The sequence below is a fragment of the Zalophus californianus genome, chromosome 1 (assembly GCF_009762305.2).
Source record: "Zalophus californianus isolate mZalCal1 chromosome 1, mZalCal1.pri.v2, whole genome shotgun sequence".
Taxonomy (NCBI): domain Eukaryota; kingdom Metazoa; phylum Chordata; class Mammalia; order Carnivora; family Otariidae; genus Zalophus; species Zalophus californianus.
In genome coordinates, this window is record NC_045595.1 from 41,028,435 (window position 1) to 41,053,907 (window position 25,473).

At 36.7% G+C, this 25,473-nt stretch overlaps 1 protein-coding gene across 4 annotated transcripts in view; it reads right to left on the reverse strand.

The window, feature by feature from the left end:
• Positions 1–13,724: 13,724 nt before the first annotated feature.
• The window catches only part of CNTN3 (contactin 3), a 333,748-nt gene continuing 321,999 nt past the window's right edge, over positions 13,725–25,473 (reverse strand). For 3 of the 4 annotated variants that reach the window (XM_027585017.2, XM_027585018.2, XM_027585015.2), the window contains 3 exons: positions 19,556–19,668; positions 18,764–18,932; positions 15,029–16,978 (listed from right to left, as the gene is read on the reverse strand). In XM_027585017.2, the coding sequence (XP_027440818.1) occupies positions 16,881–16,978; positions 18,764–18,932; positions 19,556–19,668 (380 nt within the window). In that variant the 3' untranslated portion in view covers positions 15,029–16,880. Of the gene's footprint in view, positions 13,823–15,028; positions 16,979–18,763; positions 18,933–19,555; positions 19,669–25,473 lie in introns of those variants that run through there. The other variant, XM_027585016.1, reaches the window with a different exon arrangement.

The window sequence follows — 25,473 nt, forward strand, 5'->3', positions numbered from 1 at the left end:
GCACAATCATTGCCACTTCCTAATGTAACAAAACCTCACAAGTGTGTAAACTCCACAATGGCAGGAATTTCTTTTGCCTTCTTCACTGGCTATATTGCCCACCACTTCGAGTGGCACCTGACTTATAAAGGTGGTCAAATTTTGTTGAGTAAATGAATTAAAATTCAAATGAACATTGCTTTTTTTTTTTAGAAGAGACTCATTGCCTATATTTCAACAATTCAGTGATGTATTATAAATGCTTAATAAACTTAAAGGGTGCAAAATTCAATATCCTCACAAATCCCAAGTTATATAAATTTTAAATTTTATGTGTGACTTACTTTATGTACTCAGATTTTGAAACAGTGTAATAATTAAGAAATACCCAAAGCTATTTTTTAAATGGCCTATCCTAATTATTGAAAATCCAACCTATAACAGTTTTTGAAAATCTTCCAGCGTATGGTGAAATATGTAAAGAATTTCAGCCAACTAAGTCCTTAAAAGTCATACCTATGATGTTATGTTCAGGTTTAAAGTCAAAACTTGAATCATCTTCAGGTTTGCTTTATTGAATGGTTTCACATTCAGCTGAAAGAGTCACACTGTTTTATTCATCCATCAAAAGCCTAGTGTGCAGTATGAGCACATGTTTGTGAACAAGACAGATGCCAACAGAGCTTATACTCAAGCAGGGAAATGGAAAGATCCATGCTTTTGATTTACAGTTCTTTCTAAAAGAATTGTCACAAATTATTGAAATGAAAGAAAGCAAAAAAACAATTAAGAAATAACAGTGAGTATTACATTATTAATTATATCCACATTTACATGTTAATGAATACTGAAACCTAAAAAGAACACTTAAGGATGATCTCATCTAACATTCATTTGACAGATGGGAAACCTAAGACCAAAGCGGTGAATTGGCTTGTGCAACATAAAACAGATAATGCAAGGAGTCAGAAGTTAGGATAGATACCTATGTTTTCTGACAGCCTTCTCAGAATACTTCCTCATAGAATGGGGACTCACTCATCCCCTGTTATAGTTACTGAATGAGTGTTAGTTGAATTCATTAACTAGCTCATTTTATTTTCCACATAAAGAAAAAGACATGCTATAATGTGCTAAAAACCTCTGAATGATTAAGAACTAAGATGTAGGTCATGTGTACTGATGGGTTAATCTTTATCAGCAGGTGTTCTAGTGGTTCTAACTTGCTTAATAAAAGCCAAGCTATGAGTAAATGACTAACTTGGTAAATGGAATGGGAATATTTGGGTACACCATTTCGGAGGGTCATTAGTCATATCTATCAATATTAAATTTGTCCATCTTTTGATCTTACAATCACATCTCTTGAACACAAGTTTACAGACATGCATACAAATTAGCCAGGACACTTATAAAAGTGGCACTTGTAATAAGAGGAAAAAAGGTAGCTTTACTCAATCATTAGGATTATAGAGACGTGACTATTAAAGTCTCTGTGAAAATTTTAGTCCCAGCATCTAGGATGGGTCTGGTATATGGTAGGAGCATAATTAAATTTAATTTAACTCTTCAAAAGCTCAGAACCTGACACAACCGCTGGTACATAGCACTTCAATAAATATTCTTGATTAATTCATTCTACCCTAAATACATTCATTCAACCTACTGGGAGGCATCTTGACAACGTCATGGCTGAGAACCAGCAGTGTCAAATATCTAGATACTTTCTAGGCTCTAACACATGACCATTCAAAACCTATTCTTTTGTTTCCTTTTCTAAAGCAGGGATAACATCACCAAGCTCATTGGATTGTTTTAAGCAATTACCCTAACATCAGAGACATGGTGAATTGGCCATCATCATCATCATCCGTATATGCACACAGAAGTATTATACTCTAAGCATTGTTTTTGCTGTCTAGGAAGTGCTTAAAATACTGGCTCCATTTTACTGGGCTGTAATGCAGGTCAAGAGAATTGTTGACTATAATAGTGCTTTGTGTTTCAGGTAATTGTAAAGTAGCATTATTTAATAACTATTTTAACAAAAATCCTGAAAATTCGTCCTTGAAATATGTCTAATATGATAATTACAATGAATTGTGACAGAGCTATTCAAGCTAACTTTAGTAATAAATCTATTTAAAAGAAAAATATACTAACATATCATGTGCCTACTAGAGAGAGATTCTGAAATTATAGTTTTTAATAGTATAGTGAGTAAAAAGACAAAATTCCTTCTGTGCCCAGGTATAACCATTTATTATGTTTCGTCTATTTTTTTGAGATATACACAAACACTGACTAATATTGAACTTTATATTTCAAAAAGGGACAATAGGCTATGTTTTGCTTTGCAAGTTGTACCTTCTATAGCTCTCAAATTATACGACAAAAATTCGAACTGTCAAGCTATACAATGTCACAATGCCAACTAGTGTATATTCCTGTGATTACATAGCTTCAAAACTAAACAGGCTTAATTTTATGTCGATCAGGAATCAGCAATTTTTTTTCCATAAAGGGCCATGTTTTTGACTTTGAGGGCCATATAATCTCTGCTTCAACTATTCAACTCTGCCCCTGAAACATGAAAGCAGGGATGCCCGGGTGGCTCAGTTGGTTAAGTGCCTGCCTTCAGCTCAGGTCATGATCCTGGGGTCCTGGGATCGAGTCTGGCATCAGGCTCCTTGCTTGGTGGGGAGCCTGCTTCTCCCTCTGCCTGCCACTCCCCCAGCTTGTGCTCTCTCTCTCTCTGACAAATAAATAAAATCTTAAAAAAAAGAAACATAAAAGCAGCCAAAGACAATACATAAACAAATAGGAATGGATGTGTCCCAATAAAACTTTATTTACGAAAACAGACTGTGAGCAAGACCCCACCTAAGGCTGTGTTCATTGAGCTTTGCTTTTAGATCTCTTTTTAGCATTCAATGCTAGTGCTATAGACCCCTAAACCAGACAGCATTTACATGAATTTAATAACCTTGTACAAACTCATGTAAATGGGAGATTTCATGCACAACCTTTAATTTTTAAACGCACAGTATTGTCAAATAGTGAGTTAACCACTGTCATAGGGCAAATGAAAGGCATCTTTCACGGATAGAATCCTGTCAGAGAGTGTTACTTTATAAAGAGAAAAGAGCACATTAGTTACTCTTCATTACACAAAAAAACAAAAGCTACTCACGAAATATTAAAGGCATGTGGATATTGAGTGAAAAGAGAAATAGATGAGCTATGGCAGCATAAAGAACCATTTCAGTGCATTTTATTGATCATTAACCTTTTGCTTTAGGAGGCATTTGAAAACAACAGAGAATTGTGTTATTGGTTTGGCATGAAACCTCTAATGATGCATGAGAATATATGCTCAAAAATGTCAAAGGTCACTGGAGAAATCACATATTGGCAGATAAAATGTTTTTGATGTTGTGTTATACAGAAGTAAAAGGGCAATAAGCTAATTTTTTTTTGTAATGCTGGCTTGGGGAACTTTTGTGGTATTTAGTAAAGTTAAAACTGAATGTGGTTCAATCTGGCCTTCTCCTTCCTAGATACCATGAGATAAAACTGACTGATAAAATATCAATGTCAAAGACATATTTTTACCAGGCTTGCATTTAAAATTGTCAAGAATCAACCAAAATATTTTTATTAGTGGTGGGTCAGCAATTTGTCAGTAAAAATTGTCAAAAATTGGAGAAACTGCTCACTTTCTTTGCTATATAAAACATTCATCCATATTGCTCCTTCTGTGATTGCTAATGTCTAAAATATGTCCATGACTGGTATCTGATCTTAGCTATTATAAATATTAGGATAAGCTCATTGGAGCTTTTTCTTTTCCAGAACAAAAGGTCCACAAATAAACTTGAGAGGGATTTTAAAAATCCGTAAATTTTGTGGGATTATGTACCTTCTACACAGCACCAAATAAGCATTAGTATGCTAAAAAAGTTCTACCACACTTAGAGCATTATACATTTAGGACCTCATCCGAGTTTCTTAAGCTGCTTTAATTGGAAAAGAATTCAACACTACCTTCCAAAATAAACTCAATTTGCAAAATTAAGCTTTGCAGGTATATTAATTTGATGAAGATAAAAATGAACTTTAGACCAAAAACATTAACTTGTTATAAGGGTAGGATAGATTTCTTGATTTGGGTTGACAAGAATTTACAATCTACCTGAAGAGAAGGCAACATTTGTAACATGTGGCATAAGTAAAAAACAGCAAGTATGCATTAAAGAAGAAATCTTCACGGACTATCCTGTAGGTAATATTTGAATGATCTAAGATGAGTTGGTCAGTGAGTTTTACGTTAAATGATCAAGCAAAAACAAGGAAGTCAGACTTTATTTCTAGTTTCCCAACTCCCCCCACATTGAATTCATCAAACACTAATATTGATCCTACCTCCAAAATCACGCAAGGGTTCCCGTTTCTCCCCACGCTCGTCCTCCACTCCAGCCCACCCACCAGAGGTTCTCATCGCAACTTTCACACTAACTTCCCAACTGGCCTCCCCACCTCAAACTATTTGACACACAGTGGCCAGTATAACTTAAAAAACAAAACAAAACAGGGACACTTGAGTGGCACAGTTGGTTAAGGATGTGACTCTTAGTTTTGGCTCAGGTCCTGATATCAGGGTCATGAGATTGAGCCCCACATCAGGCTCCGTCCGCTTCAGATTCTCTCTCCCTCTCCCTCTGCCCCTCCTGCTCATGCTTGCTCTCTCTCTAAAATAAATAAATCTTTAAAACAAACAAAAGAACCCAACCCCCCCAAACACCCCACAAAAAACAAAAAAAATGATTTAACTCATACCAATCTTCTGCTTAAGCAGTAAATTGCTTCCCATTTACTGCATATAAAATCCAGCTGCCTTATCATGACCTACAAGTCAACAATATGTCTACTTTATCTGATTCCATTTTTTCTTGTCCAGACTCTCTTCTTGCCTCAATGTCTTTGACTTAATGATTTCTCTGTTCAGAAAACTGTAGTCTTAACTCCTTTTATGATTAGAAAATTCTCCTCCTTTAGTTCTTTGCTGAAATTATCCACCACCCCTCACTTCTTACTCTCTTGAGTCCTCCTTTCTTCCATTGCCATTATTAACCCACTCACCGTATTTTCCTTACAGTCTATAATTATTCAGCTCATTTTCTGATTACTTGCCTTATGCCTATTACTTCTTATTGAATGAAAGCTGCATGAGAACAGAGACATTATTTTCTTTGTTAACTGCTCTATCCCACTGCCTAGCATGAAGACCCACCCACAGCAGATAATCGGATATTAATTAAGAAATGAGACACACACAAAGGATGAATATTCTGCAGATCTAATAATAAAATGACAATATAAGTTACACCCTCCCACACACACAACTAGATGTTTTATAATTAAAGTTTCATGTCCTTATTAGGTGTTTTTTGGAAATATTATAATTGCACTAAGAGATGAAATATAGACAAGGTAGAGAAAATACTGTGGTCATGAAAAAATTAAAGACCCTTTTGTTTATGCAGAAAAATCACAAAAAAGTTTAAGAACAGTGTGACTTTGTTTATGTAACTGATTTTCTGTCCCCAAACTCAAGAGCCTGATATGAAGCACTGCTCAATCAAAATGTCAAGTCTCAGTTAATGACAACGATTTATTGAGCTCTTATCTAGATCAGACTATGCTTTGTGCTTTCCACGGACTCTCTGTTAATCCCCACAACAACCTTTACTGAGTTGCTATGACTATTCTCATTTTGCAGATTAGGAAATCTAGAATCTTTTATCTCAACAGGCCATAGAAATAGAAAAATTTCAGCAAATCAGCTGCTAGGCTCTGCAGATCTTACTGCTGTGCTTAATCATTTATGAATCTTAGTTTAACTTCTGTCTCTGACTGGAAAATGGAGAGACTGTGGAGTGCTCAGTTAATTAAGAAAAAAGATGTTGCCTGTCTCTCCCCATGATTCATGCAGAGATGTCAGTGAATGGAGATTGGTATAGGAAGCAAAAAGAATGAGAAGATTATATCAGACTGAAAGACGAGAGACAATGATCCAGAACTCTCATTCGTTAATTCACCTTATTAATTCTTTTATTGATTTCCTCTCAATTACCAGAGTGCTATATGCCAGAGATAAGAAGATAAATAAAAAGCATTCCCTGCCAGAGACACAGTTACTGTCATTTGAGTAGAGACAAGTAAACTGATAATAAAAATATGCTGATCCCTTCTATAATGGATGGTATTTATGGAACACTTTTCAAGAGTTAAGTACATACCTAACTTCTAAGTAAATTAAACAGTGTGAAACAAACCAGCATTAGATGCTTTTATGAGACCAAGGGAAATGTCAAAAGCACAATTCATTAAGTAAATAAAGACTACACAACTTAGTAGATAGATACAGAACAGAAAAAAAAATTCAGAAGAAAAGAGAAAAATCCCTATTTTTCTCTTTGAAAAATATTGAAGTATTCTATATTGTATTAAAGTATTCAATGTTGAAAATATTGAAAAATGTTGAAAGTCCATATTTTTCTCTCTGAAACAAGTAAATATATTTTCTTAAAGTTTGGCTGTTAACAAACTTACCCTGCTCTCCCAAATCACATCATATTGTTATTTATTTTAGACATAAAGCTGTCCGATTAATGCCTGTTCTCATGCACAACTTCATCCTTGATTGTCTGAAGTTAATTCCTACGAGCCACTGCCTGACAGATAATTTCAACTTTTACGTTCTCATAATAAAGAGACAAGTTTACCCTTTTCTGGAAACTATCTAAATTTGATTTCCAATAACTCTTAAGGATAAAATTAGCATCTAGACTTGGTAGCTATAAAACATCCAGCATATCCATGCAATATATTTGACAGTCAACTGTCTTACAAACCAAGTGACATTTTGACACTGACAAGTCAAATTTAAGGCATCTTTTTGACTTAACATTGCTGCAAGCACAAACATGTAATTGTAAACACAAACACTTACAAAAGCATTTCCATTCCTGAAATATTTTTTTATTTTGACTCAATTACAGGTTATTTCCTTAATTATTCAAATATGTTTCTCTTCCTTGACATTTGTGTAACACCGATTATTATAGAGTTCTACACTTACAAAATTTATTTAAATTTTAGTATAATCTCTGTGTTTGATTTTTAATATTTCCTTTTTCGGGTGTGTCTGTTTTATGTTATTCCTGATTTTCAGAGATTAAAGTTTAAAAAAGTTAAATGAATATGTATATACACACTTACACCTTTATATATATGTATATATTTATATGTCTTTAATCTGCCCCACAGATTGTATGCACATACACACACACACTTTAGAGAAAATGTAAATAAAACAGGAAGATATATACTCAGGTTTTGCATAATACAGCTTTCCCTCAGGTTCTATCTAGTAACCTTAATTTGATTTTAGGGCCTCTTCCCAAGCAAGCATTTTAGAAACTTCTCTGACCTCTTCTGATTAATCCCTAAAGCCTTCCATAAGGAACCCCTCCATTCACCCTCTGCCTAAAGATGCAAATTTGGCTTGTGCTTTATTGCATTATTCAGATTCTGAGCCCATTATTGTCCGGTTTTATTTGGGTCCAAGAATGATTTAAGATTAGAAAAGGAAAACTTTCTGCTTACATCATCAAGCACTTGTCTGTGTGAATCAATGAGGAAAACCTGCACTTTAAATCTTAGCTTGGCCCACACTGTGGGCTCTAAGGACTGGGGAAGACAAAGTCTTTTCTCCCTTCAGGCTCTTGTTTGGATTAGCATTATTTTACCTGCTGCCCTCACAGAAAAGAGGCTCAAGCCACCCCTGAAAAGACAATGCAGTCATAACAGAATCTGAAACCTAAATCTGAAATAGATTCCATATTTTAGCACGCGGAGCTCAATCAACCACCATGTGAGACTTGCCAAATAAAATGGGGCAAAACAAGTTTTGTGACTCAAGCCCCTGATTCATGCTAAATAAATATAAGAAGTTTAAGCGTGAGAAAGTAAAGTTTTTGGGGGGACGGTTTGGGGTGTTACCATCACAACCACTTGTTCCCTTGACATGGGAAGAAAATGGTTTCTTCCTCAGTACCTCAGTTTAAGAGAGAGGCTTCAAGGAGACCACTTTATATGTCACCTGTATTTTGAGTACACAGTGGATTGGGAGGTGTTTCCTACATAAAACTATCTGAAGCATAAGCCAGCCAGCCAGCCTTTCTGAATTGGAATTAAATTGGAAGTGCTGCTGCATTAGTCTTGGTTATAAATCCAGAGTTTGTCGGGGCAGTGAATGCCTACGTTTTCAAATTTCCTCAGATAAGATGTCAACCACATGAGAGAGCCCTTGGTGCCTTTCATCCATCCCCACACACCACACAAGGGGCCAGAAAAGCTCAGCAAAAATAAACTTGGCCAGCTGCCACAGAGCCCAAATGTCTAGTGTGAGAAGTATGGGAACACAGAGCTCCTTAGTCAAGGTACTTAGTAAGAATTCCCTAGAATAGGGCAGTGGGTTGGAAAAATGTCTCCAGAGAACCCATGAGAGGGACCTCAATGGAGTCTCCTTGGACCTTGTGATCCACACAGCATGGTGGCTCTCAAGACAATAATTTCTTACATGGCAGTTCAAAGATCCAAGAAATCCAAGCAGAAGGTGCCAGTCCTCTTAAAGCACAGGCCCAGAACTGGCCGAGCCTCCTTCTTGTCATGTTCTATTGGTTAAGGCAGCTCCTGGCCAATTCAGGTAAGAGTGGAAGGGAAAGAGTCTCCATCTCTTGATGGGGGTTTGTTAAAAATGTGCAGCCACTTTGATCTGTCCATGGTCACAACTGAGGAAACTAATGTCAAGTAGGTGCTGATTTACTAAGTTCTTTCCTGCCTCCTTACTTTGTTCTCTGTTCAGAAGCCATGGTTAGTGAGAAAGTAGAAAAACAGAAGTTCCGCATAAAGAGAAAAGCTATGCCCACTTCTCCTATTGAGACCGATAGGGTGCAGCAGACCCGAGATGAGCAAGGGGACAATTTTGTATTATTTTATTTGGATTTAGACAGGAAAGTTCAGTTATCAACTAGAACACTTAAAACAAGTGCAGATGTGTCACTGGACTTGCCTTAAGTTATATTCAGGAGTAGAGAAACAATTAACATCACAAGGGTGATGAGCCCTGTTAGAATGGCTGCATTAGAAAGATAAGAGATGGGGCGCCTGGGTGGCTCAGTCGTTAAGCGTCTGCCTTCGGCTCAGGTCATGATCTCAGGGTCCTGGGATCGAGCCCCACATCGGGCTCCCTGCTCAGCGGGAAGCCTGCTTCTCACTCTCCTTCTCCCGCTGCTTCTGTTCCCTCTCTCTCTGTCCAATAAATAAATAAAATCTTTAAAAAAAAAAAAGAAAGATAAGAGATGGGGATGTGTTGGTGAGAATGTGGGAAAAAGGAAACCCTCCTACGCTGTTGGTGGGATTGTAAACTGGTGCAGCCAGTATGGAAAACAGTGTGGAGTGTTCTCGAAAAATTAAAAATAACAGGGGCCTGGGTGGCTCAGTTGGGTAAAGCACCCGACTCATGATTTCAGGGTCATGAGATTGAGCCCCGGCCCCCATTGGGCTCTGCGGTGGGCATAGAGCCTACTTAAGATTCTATGTCTCCCTCTTCTGCCCCTCCCCACCCCAGCTAGCACTCTTTCTCTCTAAAAAAACAAAACCAAAAAACTTTGGGGAAAATGTTCTGGACCAGTAAAGAAAAGAGGTCACTTTTTTTTGATCTCTCTTCTGAACCAGAACAAACAAACAAACAAACAAATAAACCGTAGGCATCTCCTTTCAACATGGCATTTGCTGGGTCAGTTTTCACCTTGAGTAGTAAGCAAGTATACAAATAGGATCAATGAAAGTGATTCAAACTATGGAATAAAAGGCACAAAGCATTTCAAGGATTAAGAAGTTAGCACTAACCTTCTTATTCTTTCAGTATTCTGGATGGGAGAGAAGTAGAAATCGGTTCTGGGCATGCAGTACTGAGGTCCGACTTCCTCAGGTAGAGCGAGAACCCCGTTCTAGGCGTTATTTCATCTAACTACCACACAATAGAAGCAGGCACTTCTAACCTCCATTTGACAGGAATTTCCAAAAGAATTTAGAGTGATCGAGTAATGCACTTGAAAGCACTAACCAGACTTAGGACTTGTGGGCTGATTCCAAGCCAATAATCTTAATCATTTCCCAAATCTCCTACAAGAGATTTTTTTTCTAAAATACAAGTTACATGTACTTACCAAGACTTGACCATGACTCAGCTCAGAGCTCTGCATAATTTCCTTCCCACTGGTGTGTTGTTCAGATCTGGAAACTTCCCCTAGGCAAGTTACCATCTGCAATAGGTTACTCCCAGGTGCCGAGGGGCTCTCCCAGTTCTGCCATCTCACCTGAGAAACTGGGGCTCGTCTACTGTCACAACCACCTGTAGCCCACTAGCTGCCTTTTCACCAGTGTAGTGGCTGTAAACACAATGTTCTCCACAGGACTTAACAAGTCTGTGAGGAAAAGTATGGGTAGTTGTTATTTTCAAGAAAATCTCTTTGAAGATACTGAACGGCTTTTCATTGAAAGGTGAATGTCCGTGAAAATAAGTGAAATGTTTTCGATTGTTACTACCTTGGAAAATATACCCAGCACTTCTCCCTTTCCTCATTTCTTTAGATTCAAATCTTCACCTACATCTCCTGTTCTCTCTCTCCTCAAGATTATTTCATTACTTTGAAATGAATCTCTCGAGCTATGGCATGAGGCAACTAGATTAAAAAAAATAATTCTGTATTTCTCATATAGAAGTGGGGAAACAGAATTAGAGAATGGCTTTTTTTTCCTACAGAAAGGACCTAGTCAGGAAGGGCCTTGCATAGGGGCAAACATACTTAACTTCTGAAGGGAGAGGAAAGCTTTATTTTATGTGGTAGCAGTAGCCAAAGACATCTCTTTTGGTGCTTCCAAACCCAGCAGGACAGTCTCTCACTCATGTGCAGTGAGGGGTCCTGGGAGTTGGAGGTAACTGATCTAGGTAAGAACACAAAAATAGTAATGTTCTCAAAATGGGCTTTCCTTTGATACTCTTCACATGATTTCCTTTTATCTAATATATTCCTTTCTGCCAAGGCTCTCTAAAAACTCCTCAGCCATTCCAGACTAACTCCCAGAACCTTCTCTGCACGCTAGACCAGCCCTACCAGATCAAGTGACTCTGGTTTAAACTTCATTACTATAATACAAAAGGAACATATATGAAGTCACAAACAGGCCTCTTAAAGGCAATAACAATAAAGCTTTTAGTGTGAAATATAACCATCTTCCTGAATAACATCCTCTGTATATCATCACTGGTGTTGACTTGGGGCAACATTCTGAGCTATTTGCCATTTGGGTCTGCTTTGAGAGAATACAGGTTGTAGACAGCAGAGACTAGGCTCCTTACATGTGCCCAGTATTGTGCTACAAACTCTATAAACATTATCTTAGTTCTCACAATTACTTGAGCATATATTCTAAAATATCTTTCTCATCCTCAAATTACTCTCTATCCCTTCCCTTGCTTTATTACTTACATATAAGCTCCCTGAGAAGAGTAATCTTAGATCTCTTATCTCAAGACCAGTCTCTGAAACTATGGATGAATTCATGAACCAATCTTTGAGGAAGATTGTATTATTATGTGCATTTGACGAGTAATCATTGAAGAAGGATTCAGCATTTAAAACCCAATAATAACAATAATATGATTAACCTATCAGAGTCTGTTAGTGAGGACCCATGAACCAAACTGTGATAAAAGCTTTCTGTGATTACATCATGCCAGGAGTCCTCCAAGGCAGGTCCTTCCATTGGTGCTATCTTAGAGAAACACTGTCTTAGAGGGGATTAATTTCTTCTCCAAGGTCACACAGTTTTTTAAAACATGGCTAGGATTCCAACTCAGATCTATGACTGAGAACAAATGCTCTTAACGATGAGGTTATACTGCTTTCTTTCCAGTTTGGTCAACTTGCCCAATACAGATGATCTACTGCTTATAATTACTTCAAATAAGATTTTATAATACCTCTTCTTCCCCTAATTATTGTATCTATTATCTCCAGAGGCAGCACAGGAAGAAAAATTAAGCTAACAAAACAGGAGAGGGTCAGAGGAGATGGTGAAAAATTCACTGACTTAATTCAACAAATATGTGCAAAACAGATAAAGATGAGCCATGTCCAATGAGAGCACTCACTCTGCCAGAGTTTACGATCCCAATGGGCATTCTGATGTGTGATCTTGACATTTAGCATTGGAAGGGCAGCCATTCTTATCTGGACGTTTTGGCAAAACCACTACAACAATCACATTGAGTGGACATTTCGCTTCCTCATTAGCCAGTCTAGCTATACATTTCTGATTAGCTTTGGGTTTTGTGTTTGTCGCATTCTACTGTCTGATGCCAAAATAAATCTGCTAATTTGCCATTCTTATCTTTGTCTGTCCCCCCACCCCCCAAATTTTCCCAGGAAACATCCAATTATACAGTTTCTAATTCTTTCTCTTCCACACAGTACTAATGATCAAGGTAGACTCATCAAGCTCCAAGCTAATTTCAATGGGTGAAAGAAGAGTAAAGAATAGGAATGATGACCAGCAAATAACAGAAGCACCCTTTCCTACATATTTAATTCTGTATCAGTGCATTTCTTACATGTGCAAGTTCAAGAGGTAATTATCACCTATATATAAAGCAAGACATGCTAAATTAGGGCACAGCGTTCAAATAAAAACAAAAGCAGAAAAACCTAATGATTGAAATAAGCCATATTCCAATCTGTTTATATCATTCCTTTCAAAAGAATGGTACAATTTACTAATTGCTAATTTTGTAATTGCTACTGTGGGTTGATTTTACCTCCCATATTTACTGAAGTGTATCGGACTTATAATGAATATCAGTACATTTTTCCCTTTTAAAAAGGGTACAATGCTTCAGAAAAAATAAACCCAATTAAGATTAATTTTAAATTCAAAAAAAGATGGCATTATATGAATATGAAAAGGCAGGGGGGATTTTAATTGGAAAAAAAAAACTAGTAACATCCTAATCATTTTTTATTTTATTTTATTGAATCATACTGTTACATTTTCATTGAAAATGCTAAAATTATTGAAAATCAACACAAACCACCTTTAAAAAAATTAAAGAAAATGTATGGTGAAAATCAAACATAAATCCTAGAAAATATTTTTCAAACAGACAAATATTTTTATAAGTTTGACTTAAAGAATTCTGAAGCTGGGATAGTCTTACCTTGGATAGCCTTCCATGTAAGAATTAGAGAATATCAAAATTTACAATTGCCAAGGGAAAGCTTCCCAGCTTTTCCATTCCCCAATTTGAATTATGATCAATAATAGAGGCAGAACAAATTACACTGCATGTTGGTACTACAAATTCTTACTCAAGATCTCTAAATCTGATGGATCTGATTTTGATCTTTTTTTTTTAAGATTTTATTTATTTATTTGACAGAGAGAGACATAGCGAGAGAGGGAACACAAGCAGGGGGAGAAGTGGCTTCCGGCTGAGCAGGGAGCCCGATGCGGGACTCGATCCCAGGATCCTGGGATCATGACCTGAGCCGAAGGCAGACGCTTAACAACTGAACCACCCAGGCGCCCCGATGGATCTGATTTTGAAAGGGATCTAAACATGCCGTAGAGCTCAAGGTTTGCAGTTTGTCTGGGTTAGAATCCTATTTTACTTGCCGTTGTTGTCCTTAATCACGTGGAGTCTTGGTCTCATCTGTAAAATGGGCTTGATATTAGTACCTAACTGTGATGATTAATTTAGCAATAGTAAAGTGGCTCAGAGTCTGGCACAAAGACAGTGAAGATGCTATCTGACATTATTAATGTTATATTCTTATTAAGAACTGATACAGAATCACTTTACTCTCTCCGAGGAATTACTGGTATCATATACCTTTCTTCTCAGTAGAATGAGATCAAGGGAGAGCTCTAAACATATTAAAAGAAAGCCACCTTCAAATGTTTACTTTTGTCTTCCAGTGTCACCTATTTACCTACTGATGAGAAGACTGATAGGAGCATGGCTCTAAGCACTCACACACCTGGTTTCATTTACTAACTCCCAGCTTTTAGATGGGCACACCAACAACCTCAATTACAAAAGATGAAATTTAGCACAGAGGGTGCAGTAGTCACCGAAGATCTCACATTTCTATAAGAGTAATAGTACCACGTCCCCATTCTGCAGATAGGGAAACTGAGGCATAGGGAAGTTACTGAATGTAAGCAAGGTCACACAGCCCTAATTAGTGAGGGTGTAATTCAGACCGAGATGATGCAGGCACGGGTTTTAATGGCATAATCTGTTTCTGCATATTCCCTCAGTCTTTCCCTTCACTAAGGTACACTAATACACCTAGTACTTAACAAAAATGTGGGTAGACACTATCAACCAAGTCATTAGAAACTAGATACCATAATTATGTAAAGTGAATTTTCTACTTCCCCTCCCTCTCTCCCCATACCTGAAATATTTTTAATATAAAGGACACTGTTTTATTTATTTTTAAAGATTTTATTTATTTATTTATTTGAGAGAGAGAATGAGATAGAGAGAGAGATCATGGGGGTCAGAGGGAGAAGCAGACTCCCTGCTGAGCAGGGAGCCCGATGCGGGACTTGATCCTGGGACTCCAGGAACATGGCCTGAGCTGAAGGCAGTCGCTTAACCAACTGAGCCATCCAGGTGCCCCAAAGGACACTGTTTTAAAACTGTTGTTTTTACTAAGTCAGTAGGGTATAAAAATAACTTTAAAAAAATCCCCTTAAAAGATGGAAAGATTGAAATTTGGCTGAAAAATATAAGAAATGATAGCATCAGCATAACTATTATGGCACCATCCCATTTCCCCTCTTAAAATACTCTTTTTGACCATACCACAATGAATTATCCATGGATATTTGATTGTTATAAATTTTATTCGAATAATAGAAAATAATACATACAGATAACCATAGGATACACACACAGAATTTAAAGATAAATTTTATACTTTTCAATATGAAACAAAGTACATATCTCATGGAGATATATTGCTACAAACGCCAGGAAACAATAGAGTAATCATCTTGAAAATGGAAAGTATAGGAACATATTATCAGAATTACTAAATAATAAAAAGGTACAACTCCATTACATGTAGCATAAAATACAGGTATTGGAGAAAGTGTTTCCCCGCTTTTTGACTGGAAATAACAATGGTCATATGAAATCTACTAGTCACCCAGATTTTTTCTAGATATATACAATATATACAGACCTTGCAGAGAAAATTATAAATATTTTTCTCTTTTGTGTATAATGACTTTATCTCAAATGTAATCTTTCAACATAAAGCAATATTTCATGATGGTATCAGAATTTTGCTAATTTCTATCCTTTTTTGATGTCTGAACTGTTGGTTTCAAATTCTATCTTTGTAAAGAAGAACAAGTTCCTGCAAAATGTGAAATTGGTAGGAAAGAGGTAAAAAATTGATTTTGCAATGTCTAACACTCAATCTGTCGATTTTCATATATACTTTACATATTGCTATGAAGTCATGTCTTCAACAATCTTTTGAAAACCACATATTGAAAGACTGAGTCATACATATCAAAGTCAGCAGCATTGCCGTGGTTCTATTACAAATTTAACTCAGGAACTAAAAAGCCTGCCAGACTCACTCTGATAGACGGTTGGATTTCATTAAAAAACTATCTCCACCATCCAAAAAAGAAAGGGTCCCTGAATGGAATCAGAAATTGGAAATGAAGAATTGTGTGAATTTTGTTTAATATTTGAGTTGAGAGTCAGGTCATTCCTTATTTTCTCCACCATATTTTAATAAAACCTGAAAGCTTGTTCGCAGATGTGAAGGAAACAATTACTTTTTAATTTTTTTTAATATATGAGAAAGAATAAAATGGAATCATTTCAATTTTATAATATCATTGAAAAAAAGAAAGCATTACCCATAATAGAATGCAAGCTGTAAAAAAGTGGCTGGTCCGTATGACTTTTATATGGTTAAATAAATTCTTATTAATATTTTGCACAGATTCAGCATGTTAAGGGTAACAAAACACTTTCACATTCCCTTCTTTATCTCTTAACAAACAATGCATGGGGCAGGGGCAGGTATGCTGGGTATTATCTCCACATTCTGTAGATGAAAAATTGACAACTGGAGAGAGCAAGGTGATTTGTAAAGAATCTCACAACTTTGTCATGCCTAAACAAAACAGCACTGTTCCCACCTCTGGTGTAGCACTTTCCAACATTCTTTTGAATCACATGCACCCTCTTCCAAACAGGGTAATTTAAAAAATGTATTTTCACCCTTGAGTATTTCAAATGAGCATATCAAAATAATACTGATTAAGTCTTCTGAGCAATGCTGTTATCATGGGAAAATAACGTTTGGATTAAATGAGTTTTTCTACATTAAAAAAACAGACAAACGAACACGTGTGCGCATGAGTGTGTGCGTATACACATGAGAGCACGTGAGTCTATCCATAGGCAGTGCTTAAAATCATAGCTTATGAAGATCTTTATCAAAAGTCTAATGTAGGTAATATGTAAATTCCTTTGGTTTATCAAGTAAATATTAAGGCATTTCAGATTCCCCTAAAAGGATTTACTGTTTTTTTTTATTATATTCACATTTTACCTATAGAAAGTTAAAAATACAGAGTGGAAAAAAAAAACATGCATAACCACCGCATTTCATGAAAGCACTTTTTCTGTAACCAATTAACTTTCTAGTAAATAAAAAAAAAAGTTAGTATCACCACAAGGCATTTACAATAAAGAATACTACAGGTATATAACTTGACACAGCGTGGACATTTGAGATGGCTGAAGTAGAACCTCTTGCATCCATATCTGTCAAAGATGATAAATAACTCATTAATAAAGATTTTTACCAATATAAATAATCAGGGCAAAAGCAATGCCTCTCCTATCAAAATCAAATCATACCATGAACCTAACCTAAAATCACGTTATTATTAGCTCTCATTTTATTTATCAATGTAGCATATATTACTTGCCCAGAATCTCTCTAAAAACGCTGTTGTACTTAAGTTTTTTAAAAATGAATCTAGGCTTTGTTCGTCTAATATTATTTAACTTTAATTGAAATTGCAAAAACAACTTAATCATTTTGAAAACAATTACACTCTATTACAGACAATTTTGAGATAATTCAATGGTTTAATTAAAGAAGGCTTCACTGGATAAGGGTTTGGAAAAATCTGTATTTCTAATTTATGCATTTCTAGATAAATTATTAGGCATAATATAAAACATCTTTTTTTTTTTTTAAAAGGCCATCAAGAAAAGCTCCATTTTCCTAGAGATGGCCTTGTCTGCTCTAGTCCTTGCAAGCTCAGCTGACGGCACATGGCAGACGAAAAGGCTACTCTTGACTCAGCAGCCCTAAAATGCAAAAATCGTGTCTGTTCCTGCAAAAGCATAGAATCTACTACTCTGGCCATATTGGATTGTGAACTCTACACCTTGCACTATTCTAGGAGTAAGAGAGCCTATCCTAATTACTTTAAAACCTATGTAATAATAATCATAACAAGCTTAAATTTCTAGTTTTGCTCTATTGAAGTGCATACAGTTTTTAAAAGATCTATAGTCTGAAATGGTTTTTATAGATTTTTATGCTGTGGAACTCAGTTCTAAGATAAACGCTTCCCATTTCCTTGGTATAGTGTAGTTATTTGTTTGTTTTAGTTTAAGTATGGCAGTCTTTATGATTTCACGTAAAGATAAAATTCTTCCAAGTTTCCATATCCCTCTTTCTTGTTACTTCCTAATGATGTCGGTCATTTTGTTTTCTAAGATTAAAGAGAGAGCTTTTAATCTTATGCCCAAGATTACAGACTAGGTCAAGCCCTGTGAAAGGAAACAGGGAACAAGGTTATTTATATCACTGAGAACTACAGGACAGAAGACAAGACGGCTTCTACTCTACTTAAACTGAGGTCCCCAAACTCCAGATTTGAGATTTGAAAGAATAAATGAAATTTCTTCTACCACTGTCACTGATGAAATATGAATATGAGTCTGTTTCCCCTAATTCTAAAAGTGTAATTTCTATTGTAAAATAGGTTTAATTTGGATTTTGAAAGGAAAAGTTAGCGTGAACCTCCTTCGAAATCAGAAACGAGGAATTTTTTTTTTTTAAAAGTGTTTTGGTTTGGCCAAGCGGTTTATGACCTTAACAATGTTACCTTTTCCACTTTTTAAAGAATTGATAAGATTCGTGTATAATTTCTAGGAGGCAAACAAAGATCTTAAAACTAGTTTGTGGGTTTAACATTGCCCTTGAGAAATGCTTAAGAAATTCTGTTCTTCAGAGGAAATCCAAAGGCAAATTTGTGCATAGCTCATAAGGAGGAAAAAAATTCAAATTAATAGTTCTGCAAAATATTTTTTGATGTCTTTTCTATTAGTTATTATTATCTTTCTTCGTAGTTTGTATCACTCATGAGAAATTTCTGTTACCGTCATCTCTCATGTTCCAAAAGCTTCTTACCATTCAGATGGAGGACCTCACGGAGGAAAAATGGACAGAAGGACACTGACTGACTCACTCTTGGGGGTTCATAATGCTGATGTTATCAATAGAGTGAATGTTGACTTTGACCAACTTACTGGTTATCCTTGGAATCCTGATCTGTTCGCTACTGGCTCCATCCCCTCCATCCGTGGTGGCCTTAACTTCAATAATGTAGTCCTCTTTAATGGGCAACAAAAGTTCTGCTGACGTCTTATTTGTGTTCAGCACTTGTACATTATTTTGACTGCTAGTCCTATAGAACACCTAAAATGCATGAACAGATACACTTATTTCTTACATTGCCTACTCTTACTTTGTTTCATAGACTGATTACTCTGAAGTTACCTCACTTACATATTGTTTGTCTTATTATATTCACCAGAATATAAGTTTAATTCATAGGTCTTTTCATAGGTCTTAGGCTGGGGGTCAGCACACACTAGAATCATCAAGTCCTCAAAATCAAGGAGGGGAGGAAAAGTGAACTTCTTCTCTGGAAAAGCTCAGCCTGGCTTGGGCATTTGGAAGGTTGGAGAGAGGGGGCAAGCCCCTACTGTACTGATCTCGAAAGCCAGACCAACAGACTAGAGCTAACGATTTCCATTGTTTTTTAAGTAGTATAGGGGGGAGCATCAGAATTAACAAAGTAATTAACATCATGAACAGTTTACAAACATTTTGTCCCAAATCCCTGCGTGACCAGAATTACTTCCCTTAAATTTATATTTAAGAAATCAGACATTTGGGGGAAAATACCCTTTTAATAAAAAGTTTGATATCTATGTTAAAATCAGATTACGGCAACCGTATTATCAGAGTTAGAAAAATCATTCAAACTGTGCTTCCCTTGCCAGGAATAGGAAAAGAAAGCATTGCAAATATCTTACTTTGTATCCCGTTACTTCTGATTCGTTCTCCGTTGCTTTAACTTGTTCCCAATTAAGTAACACTTTAGTGTCTGTAGCATTCCAAACAACATTTCCTGGTGGCTGACTGGGAGCTTGAGATGCAAAATGAGAAAATGAACTAGATTTGAACATGAATGATATTTTACATAGAACAGATAAAGGACGGTTATAGGAGGCTTATAAAAACACAGCAAAATCTCTTTGGTAATATGCAGCATATAGGCGGAATCAGAAAAAAAAATAAGGGTAGCTAAATTTCCTTTTCAAAAGGTTCTTCAGTGAAATTGTGAGAATTCATTTAATCATATTCATCACATCTTTGAGGACATTTCTCACTGGTGGCTGTGGGTCTTCTGGAAACACGTTGATAGTGGAGATAAGGAAATTCCTTTATCCACCACTAGAGGGATGCTTGTTGATGCATCAAGAAAGGCAGGTGGTGTGACCCACTTTCACACATCCACACAGAGGCCGAGAGAAATTGCCAACTGAGCAGATTAAAGACGCACAAAATGTAGTGTGGATAATTTTTAAGCCAGCATTGTGTGATGAGATAAGCAAACGGGAGGCAAAGATAACGGTTACTTCTATTTATTCCCATGAAGTAACAGCTATTCACATGAAAAACTGCAGCAGAGTCTATATTTCACTCTTCGTTTTCCAAGTTTTAAACCAATTTTTGAGAAAAATAAGGCGAAACCCTAAAATATTAATGAGAATTCCATTCGATAATAAATGAAATTCTCTGAGGTTTAAAGACTTGGATTCATAGCTCAGTTCCCTCTCACGAACACCAGACAGCATACTCATGCTGGGGAAAGCGGGGGGGGGGGGGGGGGGGGGGGTTCAGCGGCAGCACAGACAGGACATTAAAATTCAGTTTCCTGTCAAGCACAAAACAAACACAATATTATCCATTTGGCCAGAGCATCACAACTGCCCAAAAGCAGTGCTGAAATATGTTGTACTTGTGGATTTAGCTGCAGAAAGTGATCTGGTTAACTGAATTTGTAATGGGAAAAGGATATAAAATATTGGCTAGGCAGGGAAATTTCTAAACATCATTGACTCATGTCACGAGGGAAAGACGGCTGAACTTACAGATGGGAAGAGCTCTCAGATACTTTTATGTGACTAATGACACCAAACAAGGCTGTCTTCCCTGCGGATTCTTTTGCTTCGTGTCTACTCTTTCACACTATTCTATGCTGCCTTTGAAATGGTGCGATCTGGCATTAGCAACGACTTGAGGTCAGCTCAGAGAGTTCAAGCTGCACTGCTTTGATAACAAAAATGTATATAACAGCAGTAGCCTTAGGGTTGAAAGACTGATGACCATGTTCTGGTGACTCAGGCCAAATGATATGAATGCACCGCCTTAGAACATTTTCCCGAAGTCTGTGATTTCCTGCGTCCTGACAGTTAAGTGTAACGGGCCAGGTTCCGCCAGATGCCGCGGGAGCAAAGGCAGTAAGGTCTGTTCTACCAAAAGATGTATGCTTGGGAGGTTGGATTTTATTAATATCCAACTTGAGTAATGTTGGCTGAAGCGTCTCTTCCAAAACTAGTCTTGTAGAAAAGATGACTGCAAGTATGACACTGAGGCTTATCTTGTATCAGCCCAAAAATAGATGAGGTGAATGAATGCAGCCTCGAACGAATACTTTTTGAATAAACAGATAAAACAGGAAAAGGGAAAGGAAGACAACATTAAGGTCTGTTCTGGGTCTGATTACTCTTATTCTTTTTTTTAATAAAGATTTTATTTATTTGTTTGACAGAGACACAGCGAGAAAGGGAACACAAGCAGAGGGAGTGGCAGAAGGAGAGGGAGAAGCAGGCTTCCCGCGGAGCGGGGAGCCCGATGCGGGGCTCGATCCCAGGACCCCGGGATCACGACCTGAGCCGAAGGCAGACACCTAATGACTGAGCCACCCAGGCGCCCAATTATTCTTATTCTGAATCATATCAGTGTTTTCTGAGCCTCAAGATCATCATGTACCACTTTCATAATTAAAAACTACAGGAGAGTGAAATTGCTCTAGAACTAGAAAACTTCAGGAGCTTTCACTTAAGTTCTGGGTTTCTGATTGCTGATTGCTCGTGCAATATTGGATGGGAAAGAATGGGCCTACTCTGAGGGATAGAGAGAATGGGCTGCACCTAAGAAAAGACGCCCCAGCCATCCATCCCTGCCCATTGATACCTGTCTGGCCATTGAAGGTATCTGACTTGTCATTTCTCTTTTAAAATAAGTACTAGTTTGGGGTAGTTTTTATATATTTTAAGGACATTTTATTGACATATCTAGATAAGTAATACATCTTGATGGAATAAATCTGTACAATGTAACTGTTTAAACTTGTTATTTCTCTAAAGGTTTGAGGGGGTGGATGCTGAGGGAAGGATGGGAAGGAGGAAGGGTACAGACATTGGGAGCAGATGAAAGTGTAGTTCAGGGATCTCTAGAGTTCTCTCAGTTACCTGAGCTATATTCTTAGATCCTCTGGAAACGACTCGTTGATGATCCTTAGTATTGGCTGGTAGGGTCGATTGTGTTATTGTTTAAAGTATTTTGAGGTAGACTGTATTGTTGTTTAAGATCTTTGCAAGTCCTCTGCCCTTTACTCCTTGTGGGAAGATTATACTTCTCTCTTACTGACATTCAGCTTGGCCATGGGACATGTGGTTCCCATGCCTGTAGAAGACATACTTCTGCTTCTTGCTGGCATCTCACAGACATTAGGCTTTGTCACATGACTCCTTTCAACCAATGGGATGTAAGCAAAAGCGCAGTGGGTCACTCCCCAGTGGCAGCTTCCAAAGCCAGAGAAGAATCTGCTCAGGCCTTCTCTTTTCCCTCTGCCGTGAGATCAGCACAGCCCAGTGAGTGGCTGCTCCTTCAGTCTGGGCCCTGGAGTGAACGTGGCATGGATCAGCTCTGAATCTTACTTGTGGTGGACATGTAGGATGAGTGAGAAAGAAACACTTGCAGTTTTAAGCCACTAAGGTTTGGAGGTTGGATAGTGTGGCCTGGATTAGCCTAATCTGACTGGAACAGCTATTAGCCAGTATTCTAAATAGCTTTGATGCAACACCGTACATTTTTGTAAAGGCAGGGAGACATGGAATACTATACGTTAATACAGCTTATCTGTTTCACTTTCCAGATTCTATCCTATGTGGAATTTCACTTTCCAGATTCTATCCTAGGTGGAAGCCCAACCCAGCATAGGCTGATTGAGTTCCACACTTTATTAGAACTTGATACAGTCTATATTTGTAAATTTTTGGTAAATTATATCTCAACTTTCACATCGTACAGATTTTTTCCAGCTCAATTTCTACTGTGGATAGTATCCTAATGTAGAAAAAAATGACAAAAACTAATTTAATTTTAGTAGAAAGGTAGCATATCACTATACAGCGCAACACTAATTGGCAGGCTGCAAAATTACTTAAATAATTTCAAATGTTGTAACAAAAATAGTATTATGTTGAAGGCTTTTATTATTATTGTTTTTTAAGCACCCGTCATGATATCCTCCATGTGTTTGATTAATATACACTCCTCAATGTTTATAGATTTTACTTAGTCCTCAGCCTCTTGCCTACAAGCAAGTGATAAATAAAAGGTTGTTGACTGGATGAAGCTAGGACTATAAGTCATGTCTATCAACAGGAAAATGGTTAAATTGTGGTATATTATTACAGTGGAATATTATTCATACACTAACATGTTTATGAAAAACTACGAGTGACAATGGAAATTGCTATGCTATATAGGTAACTAAATACACAGCATACTTCCACTGTATAAGACAAACATTCTATAGAACTCAAGTCTGAAAAGAAAGCCCAACATTAATAATGGTATTTCTGAGATAGGATTATGGATGATTTCTTCTCTACAATTTTCTTTTTTTGCAAATTTTCAACAATGACAATGTTTTCTTTTATATAATAAAAAGTAGAGGCTGTTAGAATTAAGAATATTACTGTCTAGAATTTTCCATAGTGATATTTCCATAGTGGTGATGGTGAAACTGGCATTTACTTTCAAAATATGGAATTTTAAGAACATATGCTTGTTGTGATTACTTATTCAAGACTCAACAGATTTCTTAATTTTTTTCTTGACTCCTTGATGATAATGAGGTGATTTAGTGGTAAGTGGTTGTTCTCACCAGTAGCCAGAAACTGTACTTTGTAGTTGGAGTTCAGTTGAGTTGAATATCAGCATTTGTGATTAAACTGCTGAAACATGTGACACTGTGTAGGAATCAGGTCACCAAAAGATAACTTTCTCCCAAATAATGAGACATATTTGTTTCAGAATCATTAGAGTTATTACAAATGAACAAATGACTTATAATAGGAAACTGACTCAATGTGCAACTAGACAACAAAAACATCTTCTTAACTCATCTGAAACTCAGAAAAGACTTTTCTTGGGGTCCAACCTGGAATGTCAGGGAGGAAGATCTTTCTTTGTTTTAAATGACTAGAAATTTCCTTGGCCAAAATCTTTTCTCCTTTGGATAATAAAAATAATACAATTTGTAAACTCTAAGCAAAACATTTAAAACTTTCTAGAGAATTTGTAGGCAAATGGAAGATTTCCAAAAAAGTGCCAAAGCTCCTACAAAGTAAAGTTCGTAAGATTTACACGTTTAGCCAGGGGAATGATTTGATTTTATATTAGCTGAAACTCCTGACTGAATTCTGTTCAAGTTCAATATTACATTATTATCTTGTTTCAGAACTTAAAATATCAGAAATCATTTTGTTGAAGTCCACAAACAAAACAAACAAACAAACCGAAAACAAACAACAAAAAAAACACTCCTAAATCTGAGGAACATGCATGAGCGAACAGTGTTCTATAGCAGTCTCTGTGATTGGTGGTATATCATACACAGATATGAATAGTTCACATACATATCTGGGATGTGATACATAGACGAGCTGACAAATAACAAGTCACCTAGAGAGATATTCCCTTTATTTTTCCTGTTAGCTTGAAGAGAAAGCTGGATTTGGGGATACCAGGTTTTTAATATCTCTTTGATACTAACATCGTAAACAAACGGAAGCAGGTTTAGAGGTCTGAACAGGCAAGAGCATGTTGCTAGGGTTAAAAAATGGAGAGTGGCTTATTTGTTCATTGTATTTATTATTACTGATTTTGTTACTATTTATTATTTTGTTAGCATCTATTTATGGCAATGATACCAGTTTCCATACTTGGTTAGTTTCCATTTTAGTTTTAAGTTGATGAAAGCAAAAATTATAAGCTAATTTTAAAAAAGATTTTATTTATTTATTTGACAGAGAGAGAGCACAAGTAGGCAGAGCAGCAGGCAGAGAGAGTGGGAGAAGCAGGCTCCTGGCCGAGCAGGGAGCCTGATGTGGGGCTCGATCCCAGGACCCTGGGATCGTGACCTGAGCCAAAGGCAGACGCTTAACCGACTGAGCCACCCAGGTGCTCCTGGAAGGTAATTTTTAAGACAAACTGTTAGGTACATATTAGAGGAGGCCCAAAGGAATGGCAAGAATTGAGAAGACAGGTCACCTATAAATTTTGGGAAACTTTGCATTGATACATTTCCCAAGTCATAACTTAAGAGTAGATAATTATATAATTAAATTATACACACAAAAACTCCAGAACTTCCAAATTACGTATTTGAAGGAGGAATATTCATTTTATCAAAAACTTCTGAAATATTCTGACTCCTATTCCTTTAATGTTTATTTTACTCACATTACCTTTACAATTCCTTAGGACACACTTGATTGGTTTCCTTAAATTTAGGCAACTGATTTTAGCTCAACTTACATGGATAAACATTCCACTTGCAAAAGCAAAAACTAAAGTGCAAAACATTGTACTA